The sequence below is a fragment of the Ambystoma mexicanum genome, chromosome 14 (genome assembly GCF_040938575.1).
Source record: "Ambystoma mexicanum isolate Mex_15411 chromosome 14, UKY_AmexF1_1, whole genome shotgun sequence".
NCBI classification, from domain to species: domain Eukaryota; kingdom Metazoa; phylum Chordata; class Amphibia; order Caudata; family Ambystomatidae; genus Ambystoma; species Ambystoma mexicanum.
In genome coordinates, this window is record NC_090940.1 from 438464064 (window position 1) to 438481186 (window position 17123).

The 17123-nt window shown below is 47.7% G+C and overlaps 1 protein-coding gene across 1 annotated transcript in view; it reads left to right on the plus strand.

Moving 5' to 3' along the window:
• The window catches only part of FCF1 (FCF1 rRNA-processing protein), a 204385-nt gene that overhangs the window by 13391 nt on the left and 173871 nt on the right, over nt 1-17123 (plus strand). Inside the window, exon 2 of the mRNA XM_069637640.1 lies at nt 13906-13973. Coding sequence (XP_069493741.1) covers nt 13906-13973 — 68 coding nt within the window. The remainder of the gene's footprint in view (nt 1-13905; nt 13974-17123) is intronic.

Genomic DNA, 17123 nt, shown 5'->3' on the forward strand with positions numbered 1-17123 from the left:
ATAACTGGGAGTCATATGTATAGAAATGAAGGCACATCATTGGCTTCCAAATTTCTGCTGAGGGTCCAGCCTTCAGGGTGGGTTGTACCGTTTGTACATCCTGGTGCCTTGAACTTGGCCTCTCCGTGGCGAGGAGGCTGCAGCTTTGTGCATAGGACCCCTGGGCATTCGAGCTTTGTCTCGGCCTGTTCCTTGCACGCCAGCTTGGAGGCTTTCCAGGACCCCTTGAGCCTCCTCTTCCGAAGTGACGCGGTAGCCCTTGCCCTAGTGTTAAAAGCTCAGCGAAAACAGAAATCCTCATTAGCAGATAATTTCCTGCCCCCATAGCCAGGTCGTTAGTGGGTGGCAGCCTTTCTGTTTTATGAGAGTGGTTGGTGACAGATCTTGAAATATTCTAATGTTGGATCCTTCATAGTCAATAGGCTATTTCTCCCTTGCCTTCTGCAGAATTTCTTGGTTCTGTCTAAAATAATATTAGGTGAGGACCAATCTCGGGCCATTCGCTTGGCCTCCGGCTCTGTGTATCCTGTCGATCTCAAAGTTGGGAGATTACGCGGGGCCGAACAGTGATATCATTAGGGCCTTTACTCGACTCTCTAGCGACGAAGGGGTTTCTCCCGGCATCTCACTTAGGCCCATTATGCATATATTTGATCTCCGTTCTCTAGGTTGTCCAGCTTCAGTTCAACATCTCTCTCTCTCTTTGTTCTAAGCCCAGAAACGGAGCTTCGCTGTTCATTGCCATGAGGTCACCCGACAATTGATAGTTCTCAAGGCCTCTATACGGTCCTTCACTTTAACCATTCTGGTCTGCAGGTCAGTGACTTTCTCAGTCAGGCTGGATTTTATCAATCGGATTTCTCCCAAAAGGAGTCAGATGTCAGCCTTGGTTGAGCTGTTGCGATCATCCCCTGGTATCTCTGGTAAGTTCTGCCCCTGCTCCAGCTCCATGGCCACTGGATCGTGGTGGAAGCTGCGGAATTTGAGGGCCGTGCACGGGTCCAGGGCAAGAGAAAGCGTCGACGTTTGTCTTGCCCTGTTTGGTTAGCAACAATTATGGCTTTCACACTGACTGTGCTCTGCCCAAATTGCTCACTCCGCCCCTGTTACCAAACGAGGGTTTCTGTGGTCAGTGCACTCCCTTCATTCGCACTCAAATTCCTCATGCCCCAAGGGAGCTTCGCTAATCAAGTTGCATCTTATGGGTAAGCAGTTGACTGTTTAAATGTATGGCTGCAGCCAATTTACTGTTCCAGGTGCTTCATGCAGTGTGGCATAATTTCCGACCTTGAGCTTGTTTGAGCTGTGAGCCCCGGGCAGCGTGGCACCGTTGCCACGTTGCTGTTCAGTGTCTTTCGGTTTGGGCAAGGTTGTGTCTATGGATTCCATTGTCGCTCAGTGAGTGATCCGTTGCCTGCGCTGCTCATGGGGATGTTGGGCTTATATGAACACACGTCGGGTGCCGGGCTTCTGCTGGTGCGCTCTATCCTTACTGGCTGTCATAGAAGTCCCTCTGAGCATTGCAGCAGTTATGTGGGCCGTGCAATCTGTCTCTCATTTCCTCCATCGCTGTCTACTGGCAAGCTGGTTCTCTCCGGTTGCTTGCTCGAGGGGCCAGCCCAATACCCTCTAAATGCCGGCAGGCTGGGGCACTTCCTTTGCGGTCTTCGGATTAGGTCTTCATCTCCCACCAGGCCCCAGCGGTACAGAGCTCCCCGCTAAGTTTCAGCCGCGTCCACCATGTTTTTTCCAGATCAATGCCGCACACTGATTCGAGTCGTGTTTAGGTTGAATAAGGGCACGGTTTCACCCACCATCCGACCTCTGTTGACATGATTCGCCGTTTACGCCCCTTCTGGACTTCCTGGTCCATGGTGCACCTCACCATTGAAGCCGTTCTCCTCCCAACATGGCCGGCATCTCAGTCACTCTGCGGTCTAGCGTTTACGCAGGAGCCCTGGCTTCCTAAAAAACAGGCACGCCCTTGCGGCGCTGCGCGTCCCTACTCTCCTTTTCGAGTTCGCAGCTAGTGTGTTAATTGTTTCCTTCCTTTCCTTTGTGCCATTATCCAATACTTTACATATTCCTTTTCCTTCCCTGAGAATTAGAAGCGGCCTGCTGCCTTCGGCTGAGGCCGTCCGATTCATTCCTTCCTAGACCCACTTCCATGTATCCGCGCTGGCAGCCTCATCCCAGTACTCTGCGCCTAATCCTGGATATTGACTGCTTTCTTACCTTCCTGGAATCCTGAACTCTTGTATTCCTCCGAGCCTGCTCTCGCTCCACTCTGGATATAGGGCACCACCGGCCTTACCTGTGTAAGTCCCGGACATCCCGGAAGACAGAGAAACCTTCAAAGAAGAAGACGACAGAGGACAAACAAGTAAGACGGGGGGGTAGAGTGTGACGTCTGTGCACTCCGGAGGGTCATGCTCCAATTTATGTGTTTGGACTGCAGTGGGCGCTAAAAATTATGAGACATTCCGCCATTGCTTGCTGCTTGGAGAGGGAGACGACGGCTCAGGCAGCCATCTCGTCTGCGCCCCCCTGTTGGTCTGATATATTTTCTTTTTTAAACCGTAACCCTTTTTGCTATTTTCAAACCTGCAATACTGTATTATTGCCTACATTTAATTATTCTTTCATCCTTTCGTTGTTTTTTACCCCCTTTATTTTTGTAATTCGTTATTTTTACCCTATCCCTTCATTTATTGTGTTTCATTCCTGCAATGTAATCACTGGTTACTGGATTAAGGGGAAATTGGAAGAATCCGAAGTTGACGATTTCTTCAGCCATATAGACATAATATTGCTCTCACATGGTCACTTGAGACGCCTGGCATGGAAGGTTTCTGTATTTACCATACACCAGCTTAAAGAAATGTACTGGGACGATATTTTGGTGGCATGGCAATATTGGTCAATGCTAGATAAGCGCCATCAGGTAACTGTAGATCCTTGATGACATTCTTACAGGCCGTTTGAATCAAGCTGCCTAATTTTAATGATCTTTTGCTGTTCCGTTTTTATAAAAGCCCTCATAACCAAATAAAGATGCCTGTTTACTAGAATTAATGTCGTCTGTAGGTGACATGGCAATGATGCCATCTAACCATGGCACTTTAATAATTGTGGACCGGGACATCAAATTAAAAATGGGGAATGGTCCCCCTTCTAACTTCTTTGATGGAACCGAAGATGGATCTTTGGGGATAATGACCCCAGTTATGACTGACACGGAAATGTGCGTTAATCGCCTCAAATTGGCCAACCGCCCAGAAGAGCTGACAGTTAAGGCGAGGTGGGAAAGTGATGCGGGGAACAGATCTTGGAAGCTGATGGGGCGAAGATGTGGGAGCAGATCCGAAAGCCCTCGAGGAATGCTAGATTCCAGCTGATACAGTACAATGTCTTGTATATAGTATATGTAACATCTGTGAAAATGCATGCAGTGAATGATTCCATAAGCGCAGACTGCCCGAGATGTGGGATGGGCATGGATCTGGCATATGTTGCGGGTATGTGCAGTGATCAGGGACTACTGGCAGACTGTGGTAGAAAAAATTAATGGGCTACTGGGCTCCAGCTTTTAGTGCAGTCAAAGGGTGTGCCTATGGGGACTATTGCCAGGTGGGAAACGCTACAAAACACGAAGACGTCTAGCCGGGTTTATGCTAGTCAAAAGGACGTCTAGCCCGGTTTATTCTAGCCAAAAGGAGGGCAGCTTTAGCATGGGAAAAGCCCCAAGGGCCATCCTTGAGACAGTGGATGGAAGATATCCATAGATGGGGGCTGACGGAATGGGAAATCCTGAAGATGAACCGGGACCCCGGGCTGGTGGAAGGGGTGGAGGTGGAGTGGAGCCAACTGTTAAATGAACTGTGTTCCTCAGCAGACTTGAAGCCCCCATGAAAGGGGGGGGGGTAAAATGAAACAGGAGACACTACTGGAGGGGATATTGGACCTACCCTGAGGCATATTGTGCAGACATTTGCTCTATATAGCTACAAGTAATTTACCTTTTTTCCTTTGACCTTTGAATCCACTTATTCCCTTGCCTTCTTTTGCCTCACTGGTTCTACAGGCACCGGTAATGATGATATGAGTGTAGCCATTTCTCTGTAATACCTCTTTCTTATTCTGATTTGCTGCTGGAGTTGATACTGTCTATTTTTGTTTTTTTCCTCACTTGTTAAACTGAAAAAATGTAATGAAGAAATGTGTTTAAAAAAATTGGCCAACAACCTTTTTGAATGGGGCCTTAGAACTGTAAATGGGTTTTTCTCTAATGATGATCCGGGGAAGAACACATTCAGTGCCATGTAGGGAAAATCCTGCTCTCTCTCACTCACCAGACGGAATAAAGTCTTCCCATCGATAACACAAGTTAGAGGGACCTGTCCGGTGCTAAAATACATTGTAACTGTATTGAAGCAATTTCAGCACTGACCGCTCCCTCTGACTTGTGTAGTATTAGTGACTTTGGACTTTTTAATTTACTGAGGGGTTTAGGGGGGGGACCCCCCATTAAAAAATAAAATAGGTGTCAAGTGCACTCGCGGACACTACATAAGTTAGAGGGAGCTGTCCAGTGCTGAATTAGATCGTGACTTCAGTACTGGAAAGCTCCCTGTAACGTTATGTTTCAGCGACTTTCCATGCACAAAATTTAAAGTGTTTATGTAACAAACCCCTATTCGATGAAAGGGTCTCGATGCATATGTATGGCAATTCGATGGAACAAATCCTTGATAGAAAGAATTTGGTGGAAAGGCATGTAACCTCTCCAGACCTCCTTTAAGCTCCCTGCACTGCCATATAACACTTTGCACAACACTTCTGCCACAGGAATGCAGCTATCCCCACAATACAAATTTGGTCTAGCTGTACACATAGTTCTCCCATGCTCTCCAGACTACCTATCTTGGCTCCCATCCACATGCTAGCTCAACATGGGTGTCTAGCAGGGACTTGATCACCCCTACCTACCTTTGTTTTGGTGAAAATGCACATGTGCATTTCTTAACCTCTATGATGAATTTTCCTTACCCGGACTTCTTCCCCTGAGGGTATTAAACCTACAGCGCGTTGGGATCATACCAATGGTGAAAGGTGCTAGACAAATGATAATTACATTATATATATATAAATTCTACTATGTTAATCTGGAACATGATATTAAATGGCATTTATAACACGTCTATACACAAGTGTTTCAAGGTGCGATGAGACAAGGGAGGGGGAACAGAGGGAAGATGGAGACAATGATCTTACTAGTCCAGGTGACATTGAGATCGCGCAAGTGCGGGGGGAGGGTGGAGGGGGCAACACATGGGAACGACAGCAAAATAAATTGAATAAATAAAGCAGTAAATAAAAGTGCGGCCAGCTGGTGGCAAGGGTAAGTGCAGACAACAGGTGTCAAGTGCTGGTAGGGGGCTGAAGTCTGAGCGGAGAGAGCCACGCGAGGAAGAGAGGGCTGTCTGGTGTGCTGGAGCTCCGACACCCCACTCGTGAGCTGTCTGCAGAGAAGCTGGAGAAGGGCGTCTCCTGGGGTGTAGGTTACCTACAGTGCTTGAGAAGCGATCCCGCGATGGAGGCGGAGGGAACAGGAAGCAAAGGGAGACATGCAAGCAAGGAGGGGGACTCGCCACGTCTGACGAGGGAAGACCCGAAGGGCCTTTTACAGGAAATTAAAGCAATCAGGGGAGATATCCAGGCCTCCATCTGTGACTTCAAGGGGAGGGGGGACAAGCTGGAGGACAAAATGGAGGGAATGGAGAACAGCCACCTCAAGGTAGACCTTTTGGAGATGAAACACAAAGCTAGGCTGAGGGACCTGGAGACTCATGAAGAGGATATCCTTTTGAAGGTCGATGACCTCGAAAACAGCGGGCACCGCAACAATCTGCGCATACTGGGCCTGAGTGAGCAGAAAGGCGAGACAGCGGCAGATGTGGGAAGGAAGGCAAAGGCCTGATCATTGCCCTTTTTCTCGCGGGGGGAGGCAAGATAGTCCAATTGGAGAGGGCCTACAGAGGTCAAGGTGGTAGGTGTGGGGGCCTGAGATCGATAGTCGTCCGCTTCCTTAGATACAGGGACAGGATGGAAGTTTTGGCACGGGCAAATCTCACAGGAACCCTGCAGTACGAGAGGGACTCGATAAAGGTGTTTCAGGACCTCTCGGGTTTTACTTTGTCACGCAGAAGAGACAGAAAATGGCCACCGATACCGCTAGTCATACCGATCCGCCCTGTGTTTTGAGATGGGTGACACAGACTACCGGATCACGAACGGCTAGGAGACACAACAGGTGCTACAGTCCCTGCGGGAGGCGGCACCAGACTCGGATATGAATTCGGAGGTTTGCCAGACAAGCGCAAACTCAGAACGAAGGAAGGAACTCATGGCTAAGAAAAAGGTGGCAGGAAGTAAAATAAATTGAACACCCCACCCTCAGGGAAGTGACTGGAAACATTTAGGGATCTGTTTAGATGCAACAAGTCTTCTCATGGCCTCAAATGTTGGAGGAGGAGAGAAGTGATTGTTCTGATGGTCTCATGGCCTCAAATGTTCGTTTCAAAGTGGGGAAGGAGGGAAGCGATTGTTTGGATGGACAGCGTGGCGGAGTCATCCCTGGTGGCCCATCATATGGTGGGTGTCTCTGGTTTGAGAGGGTGGGGGGGGGTAGTTGGGGGGGGGGGGGGGAGTTGGGTGGGGCTGGGGGGCTAGGTAGGTTAGATGTCATTGCAACAGAGGGGCCAAGAGCTAGTTGGAGAACCGGCAATGGTGCACACAGCGATGATGGGCGGATGGACGTGCTCAGTGTGGCAATGGTAAATTTTAAGGGGTTGAATTCCCCTACGAAGCACTCACTGGTGGCGAGGGAATTCCGGAACCAAGGGCTGGATATTATGTTCCTACAGGAAACAAGGTTAGTGGCGGGAGAAGAGAGGCGTCTGCCTGGAGGGCAGATAGGACAGGCACTCTGGGCTTCTGGTACGACCAAAAGAGGTGTTGTCATTTTGCTTCATGGGCGGCTCTGTCTGGGGGACATGAGGGTGTGGCGGAATTTGGATGATAGAGCCTTGCTTATCTCCAGCACTCTTGAAGGGGTTCAGATTACGCTGGCCACTATTTATTGCCCAAACCAGGGACAGCTCCCATTCTTTCAGGACACACTGGCAGAAATACTGAAGCAGGCAAGCGGCTTAGTGCTCTTGGGGGGGCGATTTCAATATCTGAGCGGACCCTGCAATTGATAGAAGCAGTAGCGAGGTCTTGATGGAGGGAAGGAGCCCGCAAGCGGGCAGTGGGTTCCGCAGCATCCTGGCAAGGGAGGGAATGTTAGATGTCTGTAGGGAGCTCCATCCAGAAACCAGGGGCTATACATTTTTCTCCCCATGCATAGCACCAGAACGAAGATCCACTATTGGTGTATCCAGAGGCTGTACATTGATAAGGTAACTAGTTGTGATCTCACCCCTATCAGTTGGACGGATCATGACATGGTTCTAATGGGACTTTCCATGGTGGGCTTACAAACAAGGGATTCCCTATGGAAGTGCAACAACATGCTGTTGAAGGATAGTTTTTGCAGAGGGGATGAAGAAAGCCATAGGGGATTTTTTCATGTACAATGATATAGGTGAGGTCGACTCTTGCACGGTCTGGGAGGCAGCAAAGGTGACACGAAGAGGGTTGCTGATTGGTGAGGGGGCGGGGAAGAAAAGGACCAAAACACTCCTAGCTGAGAGACTGAGGGGGAGAAAAGCTGGGTGGCAAAGGGGCTGCTCAAGAGAGGCTGGCGCAAGCCAGGATGCGTAGATAGGAGCTGAGGGAACTGGAGGTGGGCAAGGTGGTGAAAGGGCTGCAGCCCCCCCAGCAGCTTTACTCTGAAAAGGGGGATTAAGCAGATGCCATGTTGGCATCCAGGTTAAGGGGCCAACGGGCTGACTGGTGGGTGGAGGAGATTGAGGATGCCTCGGGGAGGCTCCACACAACCACGATGGGAGAACTGGAAACATTTGTTTGATTTTGAGATGCTGTATGAGCAGGACACAGTAGTGGGCGACTGTCAAGTGGAGCAGTACCTACAGAGAATTCCCCTGCCGACCTTTACTAGGGGCGCGATGGAGGAGCTGGAGGGGCCCATTATGGGGAACGAGGGTGCTGAAGGCGATCCGTGGGATGAAGATAGGGATGACGCATACACGGTGGGCTTCTTTAAGACCTTTGCTAATGAGCTGGTCCCGCACATGGTGAAAATGTCAACCACATATTGTCATGAGGCAGGCCCCCCCCCCCCCTCCTTCGGACGGCCCTAACATCAGTTATCCCAAAGGAAGGGAGGGATCGCAGGAACTGTAAGTCCTCTCGGCCCATATCACTCATAAACATAGACGCAAAGGTGTTCACAAGGGTCTTGGCTTCAAGAATGGACAGAGTCATGCCCTGATTGATAAACTCCGACCAGTTCAGAATCATTAGGGGTGAGGCAGGGGGCAGATACACTCCGTAAGACATTATCTCATCGACCGGGCTGGAAACAAGGAGGGTAATTCTGTATTGCTATCCCTGGACGCTGAGAAGGCTTTTGATGGAGTGGGGTGGGATTTCCTCTACGGGGTCCTACGGAAATACTGGTTTGGGGGTAGGATGATGAGGGGAATTCAGGCACTATACTCCTCCCCCACGGCAAGGGTGGTGGCCAACGGTAGGCTTTCAAGGGCCCTGAAGTTACAGCAGGGGACCAGACAGGGTTGACCATTGTCCCCACTGCTTTTTGGCCCTTTCCATGGAACCTCTGGCGGGGAAGTTGAGAGGGGCTTGTCGGGTGGAGGGCATTGTGGTGGGAGGGTGGGGGTGTTTAAGCTGGTGCTCTATCCGGGGGGGGGGGGGGGATTGGACATTCAGGTGGAGAGCATTCAATATCTGGGTATCAACATTACAAGGGCTTTGGGTGACCTTAGTGGGGCAAACGTTCCTCCTTTATTGAACAAATTGTATGGTGAAATGGTCGAATTGGGAAAGCACAACATCTCATGGATCAGGTGGCTAAATGCTTTGAAAATGAACTTCCTCCCAGGGATACTAGACCTATTCCAATTGTTACCGGTGAAAGCCCCAGAGGAGCTTCTGAGAGAGGCCAAGGGCCGCATGCTATGCTTTTTCTGGAGGGACAAAAGCCTAGAGTGTCATACGACACATTGGTATTACCAAAGTTACAGAGGGGCGGGGGGTTCCCAGACTTAACCCTTTATCATAAGGCCTCTCAATTGAGGGCAATTGTGCCACGCCTTCAGGAAGATGCAGATAAACAGTGGGTCTTCTTGGAGAATCAACATTTACGCCCCGCCACAGTAGGTGAGTGGTTATGGGTCCAGAGGGAAAGGGTCCCCATGAGAATCGGGGAGTACCCGATATTGGGGGTCCAGTGGGAAGTCTGGAGACTGCGTACCGCTATGGGAGGGGTCACCTCCTAGCCCTCACCAATAAGCCACATCTGGGCCCCACAATAAGGGGTGATATTCCCAAACCAAGTGGTACCAGGGATGGTTTGAAGCTGGGATCGCTAGAGTGGGTCAGTTATGGTCGAACAGGACCTTGAGACTGCTTTAAATGTGGGTAAGCTGCCAGTCTTTCTCTACTTGAGGTTGAAGGGTGTCCTCACTGCTGAGAAGTGGAAGGAGTTGTTCCATAGGGATCTCGCCCCTATGGAGAAGATCCTGGAAACCCACACGGATAAGAAGGGACTTATTTCTTTACTATATGGGGCGTTGGTGGGGGTGAGGAAGAATGTAGTCGAGGGACTCCGTTGGAAGTGGGAAAGGGATCTGGGGTGGAAACTGGACAACGGTTTATGGAAATTGATGTGTAGAAGGGCCTTCAAGACCTTGGTGGCCTGCCAATTTAAACTTCATGGAATTAAGCTGCTGCATAGATGGCAGTTCGACCCGGTGAGGCTGTGCAAAATGTTCCCGGAGGTGAGCCCCCAGTGTTGGCACGGATGTGGGGAAAGGGCGGATTTCTGGCACATGTAGTGGCCATGTCGAGAGGTCCAGGTCTTTTGGGCGAATATCCTAGGTTGGAATAAAGAGGTAGAAGAGGGGGAGCCCGGGGATTGGATCCAATGCTGATACTATTTGGTTGGAGAGAGAGGGTGACCTTTGGAGAACACTGCCCCATATGGTACACTTTTTTTTTTGCTGCTCGCAGCCAGGGCCTGCTTGGCTAGACACTGGAAAAGGGTGCACCTCCCGAGGCAGGAGGAATGGGTTGGAAAGCGAAGGACAAATACCTCATGGAAAAGATCACGACTGCACTACATGGGGGAAGTGCAGCAATAGAATGTGAATGGTTGAAGTTCGGACATGGTTCAAGTGGTGTTCTGAGTACAGTGCCCGACTCCTAGGAGCGTAGAAGTTTTAGGTTTACTGTGCTCCATGCTATGGTTCCTTACGTTGCATAAATGGTTGGCGTTATGTGACCCAATTATATGATAGGTGGCTAAAGGTGGGGTTAGGGGGATGGGAAGGAACCGGACTGGGTTGTTTTCAGATGAATACAACTTTAACTGTGATTGTTAGATTTCTCAAAATGTTTGCTTTGCTGCGGTTCCGGCTTTCTTAAAACAAATAAAGTTACAAAAAAAAATGGGGGGAGTTGCTTTTGTGTGTCTGTCTAGTAGCTTTAAACTTGAAATTGTGCACCTAGAAATACCCATACTATGAGTGGGAGGTTGTGAATATCGAAATGGTCCATGAGAAACTAGTTGTTTTGTGGACCGGGCATTCCAAAGCCCTTGTGTGGGAGGGCGCAAGGAAGTACTAGGTGTGGGAGGCAAAGGGGCTAGGTGAGGTTGGAGTTGCATTGCCGGAGAGTGGGATTGAAGGGATGAGGGAGTTGTACAACGACCCTTATGAAGAGAATGAAAATTAACAATAAGGGCATGGGAAATGCATAAAGCAATGATGTGGTTGAAACGGTGTAAGCTAATTGTGTTTTCATGAAGTGCAGCAAAACTGAGTGACTTTTGTACAAAGAACAGTTGGCAAAGGTGTAGAACTGTGATGAACACTTATTTTCAAGGAGTATTCACAGAACAGGGGCGGGGTGGCTGTAACGAGATCCCAAGCTCAACAGACATGTACTTTAGGTGATATAATTTGTGTATAGTGGTAGGGCCAGTAAGTTAGATTAGGTTTTGGACCAAGAAGAGACTTTTATGTTGACTAAATGTCATGGCGACAGCTTCGGTTTCAGTTGAAGATGGGTAACCCCATAGCTGTTGGGCCAGGTGAGGCAGTTTTCATTTGAGTTGATAAAACTTTGTTTAACCATGCCCAGTGTTCCACTCCTACTTATGGCATACCACAGAATTAAAAGCTGAATATGTAGGTCGATGGCATACACAAACAGGATATATAAACTGACTAAAGATCAAGCATAGCCTGGGGTATCTCACTCCTATTCCGCATCCATGGGTCCTCTGTGCAGGTGGCCAGGGAAAGGCCATTGCTTTTGGATCCTGACCCTGTGGGTGGACAAGCGAGAGAGGATCACCTGGGTGAAGGGTCCTTGGGGACTGGGATTGGGATGCTGTTAGGAGAGACATGGTATCTCTCTTTCCTACTAACGACCAACCCAACCCTTCCCCCACCTACATGGGTTATTGTGAGCCAGCTCCCTCGACTTCCTCATATATGACCACAGAGTACTGTAATGAAGAAAAGGCAACCAGGAGTAATGAAGACTAGGTGTGTTTACTACTCTGGTACTTGGACGAGGAAGAGGCCTTCTGAAAGTTGTAGAGGTCTGGCCTGTCCCCGTAAAGATGGTCAGGCAGGGCTAATTGCATATTCACACTTGCAGCCTGTCAAAGGGTTGCAGGTGTATAAAAAGAACCCCTATCAAGAGGCAAGGAGAGATCCAGCGGCTGTGGTGTTGAAGCGGTAGCAGAGAGGCCAAGCGAAGCAGCAGGGAGCTGTTTGTGAATAACGCCGGCGGTTAATGGAAGTGCAGCTTGGGAGCTGGGGCTCAGTGGAACCAATCGAATGCTGGAAAGGGAGCCGTGCGGAGAGGCTGGTGTTCACAGTGCTTATTTTCCCATGGGCATAAACCGACCCAGGAGTGCCTTAGGGGCAGGAGGTGGAGCCCAGAAGCGGAGAATAGAAAGAGCGATCTGCGCTGCTGGAAAACCTGTGGAAGCAACCAGTGAGTTTCTATGAAAGATAAACCCGGTATGCGAGTGTTTGAACTTGTACAGAGTATTACTTTGTATCTGAGTGGCTGCATGTGTGATAGCACACGTTTCGAAGGTCTCCGATTTGAATCCTTTGTTAACTATTGAACAATTTAGTATACTTTTACCGTAGTGGCCGTGTGTATAAGAGAGCATGTTTTCGAAAGTCTCCGAGTGCTGGGCTCTTGAAAAAAGGCAATCTACAAAGATATGAAACAGGACGAATTGAATGAAAATCTTAACAAATATATCTTCATGATTATTGAATTCCGAAATGAATGAAAACTTAATAAGCAGAACTGAGATTTAAAAGTGAATAGAGCTTTAAATTAAAATAAAATCAACATGTGCAGAACTCAGAAATGAATGAAACTTTAATCTAAGTAAAATCCATATGTGCTGAATCTTCAAGTGAACAGAACTTTGAATTTAAGCAAAACCAATACATACTGAAGGTGAACCTTTAAGTGAAAGGAACATTAACAATGCACGTGCACCCACTATATGTTGCACTTTAGGGTGAATGGACTGTTGGAGGTGAATTTGAATAGTGAACATAAGAGAAGCTTATTAAACAACAAAGTGGGAGCAATTGTAAATAATAAAATATTGACAGCTGAAATGAACTGCAACTATCAGTCAAGATAGTTTGTAAGAAGACCAATCCTATAAAGAAGGCGCAAGTGTGGCGCAAGACTGAAAATACTGTTGCGACATTGAAAGTGAGTCTTGGGGAAGGGAACCCTAAGGCCTAACCCACTTATTGACTTGAGGACGGAGTCTCAAGATTCTTTTGTGTTTGGAAGTGTGTTATTTGGAACTTTGGCAAGGGAACTCGGTGGAATGGATAAAACTATATCCTCCTGAACTTAAGGCAATTCTGAGACTTTTTGTTGGAACTGTTTTATACTTTGGCGTGGGCGGGGGAGCTCAAAGGAAGCTGCGAGCTGGACAGAGCACTGAACCTTATGTTGAACACTGTTTTGTTGGTTGCTGACATCCCTACACATTGTATAGATTAGTTGTGAGGGCAAGTATAGGTTTTGGACACAGACCGATTCCTAGGTTGGACTCTTTGACTCTGACTTTCCTTAGTTTTGTTTCGGTAGCGTAATCCCACCATATTAAAGGGCAAGATGGGCCTTTTTCCATCCTGACTTTTAAGTTAGTAAAGTTGTATTTCTATTTCTAATTCAGAATCTGTTGTCTGTGTCTTACTCCAAGATGCCTTCACATAGGCTATACACCATTTGGAACTCAGTCAGTAATCGGAATATGGGAGGGAACCAGTTGGACTCCATCTTAACAAACTGGCCCCTCTTTGCTGGTTAGGATGTGAGTCAATCCAGTAACTTGTCTTCAATGCCCAAGAAGGATGCAAGGGCAGTAAATTGTGGCCTGGGGATCAATTGTGACAAAGAAGGCTGCATGGTACTTCGGAACCTGTTCTGTTTGTCACTGCAGGGCCCCACCACTACTTCATCCCAGTGCCTACTCAACCCAAAGTGCTTTAACTGTGACAAGGTAGAGGGATGCACTGTTAGCCACTAAGTGGTGCTACTTAGCTGTATTTGCGCTTGATGGTGTTAATTTTACCACTGCATTTTTTTGCTTCATCATTGTAGGGTGCTGCTGCTGATGACTATCGTTTATCTTTACAGGGGAAACAGAAGAAAACCAAGAAATATGCCACCATGAAGCGCATGATCAGCCTCAAGGACCAGAGAATGTGAGTAACACAGCACCTCGTTCCAATGCATTAAAACTAATCTCTCCCTGGTCTTTCCACTTGAGTATTGGGCCTGTGATCTCTTAGAGTGCTAGTAAGATAGCTCAGTGGGTTGAACGCTCGCTGCTGTCATGTGTATGTGATCTACAGGTCGCAGGTTCATATCCCGGAAAGGCCAACTCAGCCTTTCATCCTTCAGAGGTCGATAAATGAGTACCAACTCTGGTTGGGTGGTGATGTATTTATATATTTTCTATGTAAAGCGCTTAGGCGTAAGGACTGTATAAATAACACATCATTATCATTATCCACACCAAGTCCGATTGGAGAACTGGGACACATTCACTGTCATTCTTCTCACTGTGTACTATTTTGTATAAAGCTATAGCAAGAAAATGTATGTGGAATTATTTTGTGAAGTGTCAAGCCCCAGCTAACTTTAACCTTCCCCAGGGCATCTGCTAAGCAACAAATTGCCTTGGCATTTTTCCTATTTAGACTGGCAAACAATTACTGGGTACTACATATTATAGATCACCAACAGTACAATGGCTGTGTGCGGTTGATGGAACAGTGTGCAATATAACTGTGTAAGATCTCATTTGGGGATGAGTGTGTATTCTCAAATGTGGAGGACACCGATCACCAGGGTCCAAAATCAGTGTCATTAATGGAGTTTGTAGTTCAGTGTGGAAGCAGGACTATGTATCCCAGCCTGCAACATATCACTCAAACATGACATTCTCAGGTTGCTCCGGGTTTTATGATTATTCTTTTCCAGCATGTGGTGGGCTAGTCGGGATCAGCTTTCTAACTTTGCTTCTAAATTCTGGAGCAATCAGCATACAGTTGTCGGGCAGGATTAGCTTTCACAGTACGCTCTAGGATTTTAGACTCTGCACTGCAATGTGTGACATTCCAATAAGGCTTTCCATTCTCAGTTTGCTCTGGGATTCAGTACTGGATATTCCAGTATAGAGTGTTTCCAATACAGCTTTCCTTTCTCATCATTCTGGGGTTCAATACCACATCAACAGTTTATTCGGACTGTCTTTCCATCCAAGTTTCCCTGGGACTCTCGGACTACATTCTGATGGGTAACATTACTCTTTTGACTGTGGCTGCACTTCCTTGGATTCCCTTACCAGAGCGTTTTTATTCTTTCTTGACTTAGCTTTCTTCTCTTGCTCTGGACTCTGTTGCATCTAAGCATTCTCTTCCTTTAACATCTGCCAGGTATGGCAAAGTCCCCTGCCTCTCTCTGGGGACCTCCGGTCGATTGACTAAATGGTCCAGGTGACTCACCAAGCTAGCGGATGATGGGTCTGTGGTTGTTGTGGGGAGGATCTCCTGGTCATCTCCATTCAGAGGAGGTAACATCCACATTGTCGCCACAAAAAAACCCTCCCCTTTAAAAGAATTTAGGAAGGACAGTCCAACTGAGCCTGCATGCTTGGCTTCCTCGTGCAGGTACAGGACTCTAGGACCTGAACTAAGACAGAAAACTCAACAGCCAGCCATCCATCACACAAGGCTTCATATCTTGCACAATTAACAAATATGCTGGGGGAGTCCACCGTGGGTAGAGGGTCACGTCGTGACAACCAGATAGACTGTCCAAGAGGAGGGACTAGCCATCTCCATGTCACCCACCAGAAATGAAAGCCATTCTCAGGGCTTGGGTTCATGAGATAATCCCTACGCCAGCTGCCTGAAGACATACTTGAGTTCTCGTACCCCACATAGATGCTGGATGGCAGTGCCACGGTGTGACATGTAGAGAGTGGACCTCTCGGAGTGAGGGATGAGCCAATCCCAAATCCACATCAGGGATGTAAGCCATCTCAAGGGTGGAGCCCGACGGCCAATCCATATCACAGATGACACACCTTGATCCTCTTTCACCAGAGAGGTGCTGGTAGGAGGTGCGAAAGGCCCACTAGCTCGATCTTACATTGTAGGTGTTTGGAGTATGGTCTGTAGACCGGAAAGTGAAGCGATGAGTTTGTTAGTTGTAGGAGAGAACAAGTATTGAGCAAGACACAGGAAATTGGAGGCATGATCCAGGAGGTTGGTGAAGGCAGGCAAGGAAGAACTAGAGGTGGATAAGGAGGCAAGGGTTCAAATCCATTGTATGTGGGTAGAGATATTGAGCCCAATCTGGAGTGGTTTGATACTAACCTCCTGGATTTCAACAACTAATGCACGTGTCCTGGTTATGAGCAAGCCCATACTGCCTTTAAGCTAAGCTATTAACTGCCTTAAGAAATCGTTTTGTTGTTGGTGCAACTTTTCCTATCCACTTAAGTAGGAGCCTCAGATTACTTGCTGACTGTTTTGAGAACCTGACCTGATTTTTTTTTTTTAATTTTTTTTTTTTTAGTTTTGGTAGAAGTGAGCTCCTTTTAAACCACTCTCTGGCATAACTCACTTCATTTTGGGGACTGTTAAGTCTGTTTTTGTATCACCTTCTGTTGAGGATGCTACAACCACTAACCCTAGAGGGAAGGCTATCACACCTGACAATAAAGGGAAGCCAAACCTCTTAGTGTAGGTAACCTGGTGTCACAGATGGCTCAAAAATCGCAGTCTGTGTCCGAGCCGGTTCAATGGGTTTTATTAAAGATTTTGTGGAGCCTAGGTCATCCCTCGTTCTGTCTCTCTCTCTCTCTCCCATCTAGAGTAAACCCTCCTCCCCAACACGAGCGACCTTGAAGACTTGGTTAGTAGATACAGAAGATTGACCGCTACTATCTAGATCTATCTTCTGTTAGTGATGAGGACCGAAATGCCAGACTTTCTCTCACTAAACTCCCTCAGGGAGTTCAAAACTATCACTACACTATCTAGCAGTCAGTGTTCTAATGTGACTTGGGTATGTACCTGACAAATGCCCTGTTTTTATTCAGGCTTCGTCTAACATGCTCACTCTCTCCCTTTTCTATTGTTTCCTCTTCTCTACTCTCTCCCACCAATCCTCTATCCATTCAATGTTCTTACTCCTCCTAGTTCTCCTAGTTCTTGCTTCCAACCTTTGTTGTTACTCCTTCCCTTCATTATGACTCTCTTCCTCACTGCTACACCCTCCTCCAAACTACTACACTCTCTTCCACACTACCACTTGTACACCTTCCTATCATCCAGTAATCT